Source organism: Natator depressus, chromosome 9, assembly GCF_965152275.1.
Source record: "Natator depressus isolate rNatDep1 chromosome 9, rNatDep2.hap1, whole genome shotgun sequence".
Taxonomy (NCBI): domain Eukaryota; kingdom Metazoa; phylum Chordata; order Testudines; family Cheloniidae; genus Natator; species Natator depressus.
Window position 1 is genome coordinate 84,520,188 of NC_134242.1, and position 13,455 is coordinate 84,533,642.

The following is a 13,455-nucleotide window of genomic DNA, read 5'->3' on the forward strand; positions in this document are numbered from 1 at the left end:
GGGTGGCCTGGAAGGAGGCACAGAAATGTCTTTGTGAGGAGCTAAGAAGGGGGCTGATGAGGCTGGCATCATCTGCAGACCAGAGGAGGTGGGGGCAGGGCAATAAGACACAGGAGCACACAAATAGGGAGGTAAACGTTATGAAGGATAAAATTACACAAAAAAAATTCAAATTGTTTTTTTCAGGGGGTCATGGTGGCTAGCCAGCTGGATATGAGCTCCCATGGGCTAATGCAATCCTTGGATGTATAACAGGGAATGTAGAGTAGGAGTACAGAGGTTAATTTACCTCTGTATTTGGCACTAGTGAGACTGCGGCTGGAATACTGTGTCCAGTTCTGGTGCCCACAATTCAAGAAGGATGCTGATAAACTGGAGAAGGTTCAGAGAGACAAACCCCAAGAATGGTCAAAGGATTAGAAAACATGCCTTACAGTGAGAGACTCAAAGAGCTCAGTCTATTTAGCTTAATGAAGAGAAGGTTATGGGGTGACTTGATTACAGTCTGTAAGCACCTGCATGGAGGAATATTTTGAAATACTTTGAGCTCACCTGTGCAAGGCAGCAAGCCCACGGATTTCACTTATGGGGTGGGGAGTAACACAGCGATTGCCAGGTGATTGCCTTTGTAAGCAAGGAGCAGATTAGTCACACTCAATGTGAAATGTTACCAGGGGCACATGGAGGAATTTGAAGAGAGAATTCAAGATGAAAGGTCCCTCCTGGGCCGAGGAGCTCCCTGCCAAGATGCAGCCTGGAGGAGTTTTTATTGCAGAGTTATAATCTTTGAAAGTACGGCTTGGTAATGGGAAACCCTAAACAACCTTAACAGGTTCTCCAATGAAATCCTGTTAAGATTATATTGATCCAGTTAACCATCCTTTCAGCATGCATGCCATATGGGGCGTGTTGTGCTTCTCTGCTGCCTGGTCCCCTCTTCCTCCTCTCTTCTTGCATGGGCTTTTCTGCTCCTTGGTTCCTTTCTTTCCTGGACATGCTGCCCAGCCACGTGGTCCTTTACTCCTCTTGCTTCCCTGGATGCCTTCCTTGTGTAAGCAGCAAGGCTGGCTCCTGCTTGTTCCCATCTGATCTTGTAGTTCTTCTTTGCCTGGCAGCCTGTAAAAGCTGCTGGGAACAAAGATGAGAGCCAGCACCACGTGGCCAATCAGCAGTGAATCTATGGGTCACCAGCAGGTGCTTTGTGGACCGCAGTTTGCAAACACCCGGTGTACAGCAAAAGGGTGAGAGTCCTCTCTCTGGGAATGGATCCTGCCCTTCACAGTGATGGGACTTGATGACCTGATAGGTTTTCTGTGTTCCTACACACTGGTACCAGCGTACCCTATCCATGCTGTACCAGCACAGGCATCTGTGGCCTGTGATAGGGAAACAAGGCTTGTATAATCTGTCTGTTTAGGTTTTTATACTGTGCCCACCCCTGTGGTAATGCCTTAATTATTTCCCCCTGGCCCATTGTAGGCAGTATAGGCAGAAGTGCTTCCAAGGAAGTTCTGTCCTGTGCTTCTCAGCTATTCCGGGCTGGGAGCAGGCTGTTAAAGAGAGGGAGTAGGGAAATACTGGTGTGGAGTCTCGCAACTCCAGCTGGATTCTGCTAGAGCAGAAAAGGGTGCAAAGCAGAAACACGATGGAGGACTGCACAGTTCCTTCTCTAGCTGCCATTTCCTAGTGTAACCAGTAAGTGGCATGGTTTCTTGGGTTACTCAAATGTTGCAGCCTGAACACCCTTGCCTGGTAAACCCTTCCCGACAGCTATGCACACAGGTGCTTCCTGACATCTATTTGGAACTTGCATTTCTCTTCGCTTACTCTTTGCTGTCCCTCTCTGTGTTGACCGAAAACAGCTACTTGCGGTGGACCCTGTGTAGGGCTCTCAAATTGTAATTCGTGTCTGTCGCATCTTGGCTGTAGAAATGCCAGATTAGTGGCTCTTTGATCGTATGAGCCTGGCTATTAACCCCAACTCTTCTCCATTTGAAGGGGCTAATTCGAAGCACAAGAGCGCTGGGCATATGGCTTAGTCACTGAGTAAACCTGCCACTACCCTTTTGCACCCATCATGCACAAAGAATCTGAAATTAGATTCTGGCCTGACAGTCACAAACAAATGAAAAAGGTACATGGATTAAGAATGATCGATTAGCAACATAATATTGGCTTGGATATTAATTTTTAATGCACTGAAAAGCTTATTAAAATTTCCCGCAATTGACTTATCTTTGATATGATGATTCACTCCTGGGAATATTTTTACACACAAGACTTCAAGTCATAAAAGCACATGGCATTTCACAGCTCTGTTCTCTTCTTATATTCATGTTTAATGGTAATTTGTTGAAATTTACAGACACTTTGGGGATTTAGGTGCTTTTAGTAAGCATGAGTAATCAGCAGCTGTTTAAAAGTTGATGTACAACCTATGCAACTTTATAGACTTGGTGGCAAACTGGACCAGAATATAACCCTGAATCCACCCCTTCCCCAATCTTCATCAGACCACCAGGTGTTTCACGGTAAACCAGATATGGTCCTAATGACTCTGGAGATAATGACTGCTCTTAAAAGTCTGAATAAGGGTGAAGACTCCTATAGTGTGGTAGCAAGACTCAGGACTTGTCTATCTTAGGGGTAACTACAGATTCAGTAATTGAATTAAACAACATGGATGTTTTAAGGCTTTTTTAAACCAATTTAAGAGTGCTCACACAAAGAAGCTGAACCAAATTAATCAGTTTCTAAAGCAATTTAGGCCTTGCATACAACTATACTGGCATAGTTAAACTAGCAAAACCACCTAGTGAGGACACAGCATTATTAGTATCAAAGTGCTTATACGGGTTCCCTTGGCATAAATTATATCAGCGTATTAGCGTCTAAGGCTAGGTCTACACTACACTTCTGCTGGCATAGCTGTGTCACTCAGGGCTGTGGAGAGACGTTATCCCTGACCAACACAGTCGCGCTGGCAGAAGTCCCTAGTGCAGGCTCTAGTTATGCCAATAAAACTTCCAAGGATACACGAAGCCTTAGACTGGAGCACAAACTGTGAGAAGATAAGGCCTGAACATTGCTTGAGCACTAGCTCTGAAGGTATCCTGACTTCAGGCAAACACTTACTGCCTTTATAAAAGGATCACTTCAAATCAAATTGGAGAGGCCCTTTGAGCGAAATACAGCCCAGACCTAGTCAACTGGGCCTCACTGAAACGAACCTTCGTCTATCCTGTTTTGGTTTTTCATGACTTTACTTCTTTGTCCCACAGTAGAAGGATACTTTTTCTCTTTAGCTTCACAGGGACAGCCTTACCCTCATTTTAGACATTATGATGAAATTGTACATAAAGTAATTACAACAATGCAGCAACAACCCCCCCAAACCTTACAATTTCAGCAAGGTTAAGAGAGTTTGTGTCTGAACCATCCTCATATTTCATTCAAGCTCAGGTGAGCGAGTGATTCCAGCCCTCTCAAGGCTCCTAGCTCATGCTGCCTGTGTCTAAGTCCTACTTTGCTACTTGGAGTTATGGCTATACACTGGCACATACCAAACATTACACCAAGTTTCCCTGATGGACTCTAAATTGAATGTGAAAATGGCAGCTATCGGGGTTATAATGGGAACTCTGCCAAAATCTCCCCAGTCCCTTCCATTCCCCCTCTAAGCATACTAATGAAGAGAAGATTAAACAATGCATGAACTGTAATAGAGGAAATTAAAGCATCCCAGCATGGTCTTCTGTCTCCTTTCAAATATATGAGATTAAAAGTGCTATTGTCCCTTTTAATGAGACAAATCTTTCAGTGAGTTCCCCCAGCACCATCCACTTCTGTTGTTGCAATGGCCTTCTTCGTGACCATGAGACTCAATCTGATTTATTTCCTCTGCTGCTTTCAAATCACTGCTGTATCTGCTCCTTGGAAATGTTGGGGAAAATACAGTTTGCATTTATCTGAGGCTGAATGGCTCAAAAAAATCGAGCTAATGATACAGGTTCCTGTCTTAATTAATGGCCAGATTCAACCTGTAGTGGCTAATTCTAGGAGCAGCTCCAACAAATTCACTGTAATGAACTATCTTACGGTATCTTTCTATGTATGGGTGGAGGCCTTGACAAAATACTTTGTCTTCATTTTCACCGGCAGGAACATATCTTGGATCTAGACACACATTCCTACCACACTCCTGGAGCATTTGATTCTCTGCCTCTTTTTTCTGCCTTTTCTTCTCTTTACAAGAGTAAGAGGGCTTTACAGCTTTAGCATTAAGATTTATAGATCACATCTTATAATGCCTGAGACAATGTGAACTTTCTAGGACACTTTCTCTCTCTCTCTGAGATGGGTGACTGATGTTAAGTCAAACTAAATAAATACAGAGCATGTAATGAAATATAAAGTCCCATTGGATAATGTTCAGTCAGTATTGTACATAAACAGTACCTTCTTTTATAAAAAAATCTGTTGGTTTATTCAAAAAGGAGTTAGTTCACAGAAATGAGACCAAAACCAATTGGTTATTATTTATACCCAGCAGAACTGATATCTTTGATAGTTTTAAGCAATCTTTCAAAAATCAAACCAATTACCACAGGTACTATGATGTTTCCCAGCAGGATAAGTCTCCACTCCCCTCTGGCCACTGTGCTGCCTGAGGGAGATTCCAGCTCCAGATTATTTCCACAGAGCTTGAGCCATGATTCCATTCCTACCTGTGCCATCTTCCAAGTGTCCGAAGTTACAGATCTGGCTGATGTTGTGCACCCATAACTGCATTTCCTCCTCCGTTTTGGCCACCAAATAAAAGGAGCGGTAGGTAGTTTTCACGATGAAGACGAAGTTATTCTGGAATTCTTTCTTGATGAAGTTGGGCCCTGAATGCTTCAGCACTTCACACTCGTTAAGGTCTATGATCCGAATGGGTTTCTTGGAATGGTTGTTTCTGTAGTACTCCAGAACGTCCGGGTTCCCACTCATGCGGCCCCTGCGGAGCACAAACCAGCGTTTCCGCCATGCCTGCAGGAGACACAATTGGACACATGTCACAGATGGGGAATTTGTTTCCTGCTTTAGCCTTCAAACTGGTTGTCACATTTTGTCAACAGACCTAAATATGCATATTTTCTTTAGATTCTATGCTTATCTTAATCACCAGGCTGAACTGTGACTGGTGATTTGAAATCCATCCCCATAGGGCGCATCTACTCTAAGAAGAAAGGTGGGTAGTTGTAATTTTAACATGAGTTTGCAGGGCAAGGTAAGCTATAGGCTTCTCCACAGTCTCTACGTCGGTCTAGTACCATGTGTTAAAGCTACAAATGGCCTTGTCTTCACTAGGATTTTAGTGGCCAGGTTAGCTAACATGAAGTAAGAACACATCTTTTATCTTGGTGAAGACAAGGCATGCCTAGGATTTTATCCTGTGTTAGGCCTGGTCTACACTTGAAATTTAGGTCAACATAGCTACAGTATTCAGGGGTGGGGAAAAATCTATGCCCCTGAGGGATGTAGCTATGCTGACCTAATCCCCAGTGTAGATGTGGCTAGGTTGACAAAAATGGTTCCCTTGAGCTAGCTACCGTTGCTAAGGGAGGTGGTGTTTCTATAGCAACAACAACAACAACAAAAACCTCCATCACTCTAAGCTGTGTCTGCACTATTGGGTCATGCCAGGATAATTACAGTGCTATAGCTATGCGGCTACAGTCCCCATACTGTAGACATGGCCTTACTTACCATGTGTTAGCTAACACCTGGTAGAAAACACCTCTTCTCCTGGTGAAGACAAGGCCTTAAGATGAACCCAGCATGTTTCCATCAGATGTTTTTTTGCGCTAATAAAGAGCTGTTAATGAGCTGACAGTTACTTATGCAAATTAAGAAGAACAGATCTTGAGGGGGTTGCAGTGCTAAAAAGTTAAACAGATGACTTCAGAAAGCTACAAAATCCTGTATATCACACATAACGGCTTGTTTAACTCTCTCTGTCCAGAACTGTAAATTAATAAATATTTATCTCTTTTTGGCCCAAATGATTAATAGCCTGGATTTCACACAGGGTTAAGTAAAGGCACATATAGATTAAGACACCATATGATTTTATAAAGCTGTGTGCAGTATTTGGGGTGGGGGGGGGGGAAGAAAGACATCTGTTTTTTTCCTCCATTTCACCAGCTGTTTCAGTTCACGTACAGTGCTGTGTTGGTTACAGCTGTCACCAATATACTTACTACCAGACCCAGAAGTGACCCCACTCCATATGTCCCATTCCATGGATAAATATTAAATTAAGAAATTAGGAGTTCTTCACCGACTGAATTTTTATAAAGAATGTGATTGGATAAAATCAGGTCACATGATCAAAAATAAAACAATGCTGTTTGTCTTTGATGGCTGGCCGAGGGAAACAGGACATGTCCCTGTGATGTGACCAACCTTACAGCTGTTTCCTACCTTCACAGAGCTTCTAGTACACTGTATAATTATTATTACACTGGCCACCTAAGAACATCTGTTACCACTACCCTGCACACTTGGTCAGCTGGAACGTCACAGTGATAGCAGAGACAAAACTAGATTCCTTTGCTCCAAAACCATTTGAATGAAAGGAGCATCTTCACTGGCTGCAAGCAGTGTAGGAGCTATGACTCTTAGATGAGCAATTCTGATTCTACCCACTAGAGAGCAGTGGGGCACACACACACTTTAGCCAGTTCACTACATCTGCTAAATGGCCATTGGCTTCATACAATTCAAAAGGGACAGCAAGAAAAACAATTTCAACAACAAGAGAAGAAATGATCTCCTTGCCTGAATCTTACTCAACTCCTGCTTGCAAAATGACTAGTCATCATAACACAAAACTGAGCAGTTGTCTGTCATTTGAGAAATCTTAGTGTGAGTATGATCATACCCGTTTTGTGGTAGGAGGCTATTTTTAAGCTGGCAAACAGGTCCTGCATCTCTTGAGACCAAGCAATTGGTTGCAAAATGTTTTAGCTGCTATGTAAAAATCCTCCTTTATGTACCTTAAAAGTCAATACAATTACTACAGTTTTTGCTGATTCTCATATCCAATGGGTACAACGGCCACTAAAATATGGAGGAAATGTAACGTGTAAAATATGGAGGAAATGTAACGTGACCCCAAATTAGCTGCCTGACAGTGAAGGCTTTGAAGCTGATTTCTGTTATTCTCATATTTTTTTGATGCAAATAAACTGAACGTGAAGGGTCTCCAGTCCTCTTGGTCAGGACACATCAAAGCTTTGGGAGTCTACCATCAGAGATGCACACGGAATAAATAATCCAATAAAATATTCATTGATTTGCTTACTTAAAAGCATGTCCATTCAACCAGCAATACCACGACCTACTTCTAAAGTGCAAGGCTGTCCAAACCAGGGGCAGAGACTAAAGTAATATGTTAAAGAAGGATTTTGCAAGCCTGAACCATCATTTGTCAGCCTATGTGGAAAAGTGGGTTTTCAGAAGGGACTTGAATGAGGCATGGTGGGCCAGGTCAGGAAGGGGGTGTAGGTGTAGGTAGGGTGGACAGCACAAACATCGGCAATGCAAGCTTCCCCACCCTGCCTCCCCTCCCACTGCATACTGCCCACTATGGTATACTCTTGATCATTTGACCTCTAGAAGTCAGAGGGTGATTTGATCTCTTTGCCCATTGGCCCTCCTGTTGCATCTTCCAACCAGGTTATTAGCTAGCATGGTTGTGGTTTTTGAGATGTGGAATCCTGTCCTCTTGAAAATGGACAGAGGCCATCAAGGACCGTTTCTCACAAGGCCTGGAGATTCAATCTCTTTTAAGGACAAATTGTGAAATTTCATACCTTGAAAACATTATTACGCAAATACAAACACTGTAAAGATTTTGGTTAATGATTAGGTCTGTAAAACAGGACAGGTCCTGACAGCATGTCAAGATTTAAACATCTGTTTCTTTGTTTGTGGAGAAACTCAGAGCACCTTCGGGAGAACACCAGCAATTTCTGAAGTGGTGAGGTGTATATTATACCCACAGAATACATACATCTCTCTCCTAACCAACTTCTGGGCTCCTCCGCCTATCACGCACAGTTCCTGAGTTGGGAGTTGATCGGACAGACATGTCACTAGCCTCAGTGAAGAAGCACAGTTATATATTTTTTTCCACTCTCTCTTTCAAGCCACGTGCTTTAATGAAAAAAGAATACGGCTATGTAATATTTGCCCTTCTCTCCCAAAGCGCCTGATTAATTGCTTTCAAACGCTGGCACTTAGGATATGCCACCTAGCTGTGGATTTTTATCCAACCTTTTGAAAATACCGTAGAACCTCAGAGTTACAAACACCAGAGTTACAAACTGACTGGTCAACCACACACCTCATTTGGAATTGGAAGTACGCAGTCAGGCAGCAGAGACAGCAACAAAAAAAAGCAAATACAAGAAGAAAGGTGGGTAGTTGTAATTTTAACATGAGTTTGCAGGGCAAGGTAAGCTATAGGCTTCTCCACAGTCTCTACGTCGGTCTAGTACCATGTGTTAAAGCTACAAATGGCCTTGTCTTCACTAGGATTTTAGTGGCCAGGTTAGCTAACATGAAGTAAGAACACATCTTTTATCTTAGTGAAGACAAGGCATGCCTAGGATTTTATCCTGTGTGAGGCCTGGTCTTCACTTGAAATTTAGGTCAACATATTCAGGAGTGGGAAAAAAATCTAAAAAACACTACTGTTTTAAATGTAAACTACTAAAAAAATAAAGGGAAAGTTGAAAAAAAGATTTGACAAGGTAAGGAAACTGTTCGTGCACTTGTTTCATTTAAATTCAGATGGTTGAAAGCAGCATTTTTCTTCTCCATAGTTGTATTAAGTCAATGTTCAATTGTAAACTTTTGACAGAACAACCATAATATTTTGTTCAGCATTACAAACAACCTCCATTCCTGAAGTGTTCATAACGCTGAGGTTCTACTGTAATTACCGTTTATGTGGGGGAATGCCCAGAAGCTTCAGATGTGTCTGATCTCATTAGAGCCACGGAATTTATGGACAAAACCCAAGAGAATGCTGTTTCACAATTTAAAAAGTGTGACATTTGCTGAATAACCTAGCAGGGAATAGCCCAATACTCAATAAAATATCATGCTTGTATCATTAACAGTCCATCCCAAAACAAAATATATAAGGCTTGATTCTTTGGTATAATTCTGGCTCTAAATGATCAGCAGATAATGCCTATTGAACTCCCTGCTGGCATAAACCCAGAGGAAGCACTCCTGTGCCAGCTGCTCTGATTCCCCCAGGGTAGCTACTTTAGGCTGTTCTAACCAATGCTGGAGCTGGGCTGGCACAGAATCAGGGAACTGTAAGCAGCTTCCTCCACCCCCTCCATGCTGAGAATCAAGCACACAATCTGAGACATAACATTCCTAAGGAGTTCAAGGTACAGTGCAGGACAGCCCTATGTCTCAGTTTGTTTAGACTTTATGCTTTGCTGAATCTAAAGTCTGTAGGATCTCAATCACAATTCCAGAAGCCAGGCTACAGCACAGTATCATCAGCTGGAACAGAATTCTGTACAAAGTATTTCAAATCTGCCATTTCAAAACTTTGGGCCAGATTCTCCACTATTGTAAAATGATTGTAACTGCATTGGTTTATTTACCACACCATTGTGGCCATACAACTTGCTTTATTTATTTTTTTACAAATATGTGATAAAATTATATTATTCTTAGCTCTATTATAAAGATTGTGTGTCAGGGAATGCTGGAGAGGGGTGGACAGTTAAGCATGCAAGACTCAACTTCAATGGAGGTCTGGGTGTGCAAGGAACACCAGGTAAAGGCTCAGGGTGAAATGCTGAATTATGTAGGGTGACACAAATGAAAGCAGTCACATACTTAGCAGTAATGTAGATTTCAAGCAGAAGACTCAGTTTCTCTCTTCACTGCACAATGTCTCTTAAGAGCACAGATGACTCCAAACCTAGTCATATAATCCACCAGCAATTTACCCTCCCTTACCAAATCTGTAAAGAAAACCGAGCTGAGAGATAAAACACTGTAGGGCCTTTGGTTCTTGCTAATCCCAGTCCTGACATTCAAAAAGATGACTAAATTTCTAATGTGCTTCAATAGAGCATTTGGAGTAAACAACCGTAGCAGAAGGCGGTTTCTACCACTACACAATTTCTTTTTCTCTGTAATCAAATTCTTGGGGCTAGTAAGATGCTCTGTGGTTTCTAATGATAAAGAAAATGAGTAATAGAACATGTGTCAAAAAATGCCACTGCCTTCGTCCATGTCAGCAGACATAGCCAGTCACATATGTGCTACAGAGCCCATGCAGCGGAGACACCCCTAGATTCCACAGAAACCCACCTAAGATAACTGAAAGACCTCCATGGAGATGAGTGGGGTTAGCATCAGGCCCTACAACCCATGACCAGGAGTCAGGGCCCTTGGGTTGTATTCCTAGTTCTGGCTCACCATTTTAGCCTGGGGAAGTGGCTGAACTGTTCAGTGCCTCAGTTTACCCATCAATAAAGTAAGTCTAAGACCTGCCTCACGTGGGTGATGTCACACTTAATTCATTAGTGATTGTAAAAATACTAGCACTGTGATCCTTAGATAAAGAGCATTACAGTACATCTACCTTCCTTAGTGTTTAGATGGCCTTTATTACCATAGGTATCTGAGCACCTCCCAAACTTGAATGTATTTATCCACACAACACCCCTGCAAAGCTGGGAAGTGCTGTTATCTCCATTCCACAGACCAGGAACAGAGTCACAGAGAAACTAAATGACTTGCCCAAGGTGCTGGAGTAGGGACTTGAATGCAGGTCTCCTAAATCCTAGGATAATTCCTAATCACTTGGCCAACCCTCCTCTTTATAAGTGACAGGTACTGTCATTTATTTTCAACCAACATTACTACTTTCCAGTTGACACAAGGGCCCACAACATGGCATGTCTCAGACCTCTGGGGAAAGGCAAAGTCAGGCTTTTACTTGTATCCGGGTTTTATTTGGTTAGTGAGCCTGCTTTTTACCTCTTTTCCCTGTTTAAACTTTCATCATACCACCATATCCTGGTACAGTTAACAGCTACTGTAGAACAGGTTATTTCCATTTTAAAAAGCTTTCTACATTTTTATGCCTCTGATCTGCAAAAAATATTTTTACCCTAAAAAGCTTTTGCACATTCAACTATGCTAAATGCATTATGTGCTGAGAGTTTTAAGCGCCCAGGGACTGCATTGCAAAACTCATCTGAAATGATTACACATTTGCCAATATGTGACATTCATGCAGTTTTATGAGATATGCAAATCTGGCTGACTTTGTATGCATACTGAAGAAAGGCACACATGCTATCACCTTTATCTGCAAGCAACTACAGAGGTCAAACTTTCTCTGCCTTTTCTTGGGGTGTGTTTACAGATGGTTAAAAGACTCTCCTATTGCAGTGTAACTGGGATCCAGGGATTGTCTGAATTCATTCCTCGCAATCCACTCAAAAAGCTGCTCATCGAGCTACCAGAGTTGCAGGATCACTTTGAAATAAAGTTGTGTCATTGTCTCAGCAACAGTTGCTGTTGCTGCTCCGGTTTGTCAACACAAAACTAGCAAGTGACTGGCATTTTGAGGGGCAGGGCAATATTGTGAATGCTGATCGTGCTGAGCTTCACGGACACTTCAAAAACTAGCAAAACCAGAAGTGGGAGCGTGGACGTGGGGATAGTTTGGTTTCATCTGATCAGAACCGGTAGAGTTTGGAAAGAGGATTGTTTTGTTTACATGCTCAAAACTAAATACAGTATCAAATCTACAGGGGAGTTTAGCTCAACTCCAGTGGGAGAAGGGCTGTGATCTCTCCAGGAAAAAATTCCCCAGTTTGCATTTGGTTTTGCTATTGTAATGTAGACAGTCTCCAGGAGAAATATTACATTTATTTTGGTGCCTTTCGAAATTGCTGAGGACTTCACTGTATGTTTATATAGCTTCAGAAGTTTGCCATAGTTGGCACTAGAAAGCCATCTTCGTCAGAAAACCACAACTATCAGATAAGAGGGAACAAATTAATAATCATTTTCATCTGTCCTTCACAGGTGGAATGGTCCATTGCCAATGAAAGGAGAGGTTTTAGAGCAGCGTTGGTCTGATGCCCAGGTGTTGCTGTATGCAACACAAGACATCAGTGTTTTCTGCTTGCTTCTGAGTTTTTAATGTCAAGAATCTCCACAGACACTTCTAAAGGAATACCTCTGTCTTTATTACTACAGTAGCAGTCTTCCATAAATGACTGCCGCTCCCACAGACCAATATCTTCATACATGACAAATAAGTGGTGTGAGGTGTGATGTTGGTGTGAGCTATAAAAGTCAGGTAAGACAAGCCACAAACAAAACAATAATGTACAGAAAAACAGCCAGAGCACTAGTAAACAAGGATTATGTGTCAACCGAAGAGCATTTTGTTTGGTGAACATATTTTCATTTGTAAATACTCATGTGCAAAATACATACTGACAGGTAAGCATATATGAGAACACATACTAGCTATGTGATATAACATTAGTATAAAAGTATGCAGTTCATACGTTCTATTTTTTAATCACAACCCCTTTCATCCAAAGACCTAAATGGTCTTCATCAGGGTGGATAAAAACCAATGATTTAAAAAAAAAATTTAAAAAAATCAGATTTTTTTGATAAAATGGTTTTTGAGGAAAAAACCTATCTAAAAATAGTTTTATTTAAGACACATTATAGCTCAAAGATATCTCATCGTGGAACAGGGATTATAAATTCTAATTCTATAGTATGAGACAATATATTCATGTAAATGTTTAAGAAAAGTTTTGTAAATGAGTTCCAATAGTTCATGGATTAGAGACCCAATTTTACCAGGTTCCAGGGGTTTATGTATAGATTATTTAGGTTAATCTTTCTATCTACTCAATGGGACTCAGTGCTCTGTTTAGAAGATACCATCAGAGATGCTTAGTTTTGCAGTTCTCGAACTGTGGATTTGTATCTCCAGAGATAACATGCTTGTTAACAGCAAAAAATGTTTTAAATTAAATAAATAAATGATATATAGAGGTGACAAATAACAGACCTTAACCCTATTGTCCCTCTGCAAATTTGTGTACACAGAGTCAATCCCTTACCTCTCTCTAAAAGTGCAAAGTTTCAAGAAATTCAATGAATAGCAGATTGTTGGGGGCGGAATAGATCTGGACAAGGAGAAGAGGTCTGGAGATAAATGTGAGAAGGGAGGGAAAGGGAGCAGAAACAAAAGTGAAACTGTTTGAGCAGCATATTCCAGAAGTCTTGAGGTCTTTCTGGGTGTAGCCTTGATTGATTGATTTGAGATCTACCATACCATTCTTTCACTTGAAGGGAAAATCTATAATGGCAGCAGGCCGAAAA

At 41.6% G+C, this 13,455-nt stretch overlaps 1 protein-coding gene across 2 annotated transcripts in view; it reads right to left on the bottom strand.

Annotated features, from left to right (window-relative positions):
• Positions 1 to 13,455, bottom strand: part of GAB3 (GRB2 associated binding protein 3) — a 106,080-nt gene that overhangs the window by 25,422 nt on the left and 67,203 nt on the right. For both annotated transcript variants that reach the window (XM_074963169.1, XM_074963168.1), the window contains exon 2: positions 4,728 to 5,031. In XM_074963169.1, the coding sequence (XP_074819270.1) occupies positions 4,728 to 5,031 (304 nt within the window). The remainder of the gene's footprint in view (positions 1 to 4,727; positions 5,032 to 13,455) is intronic.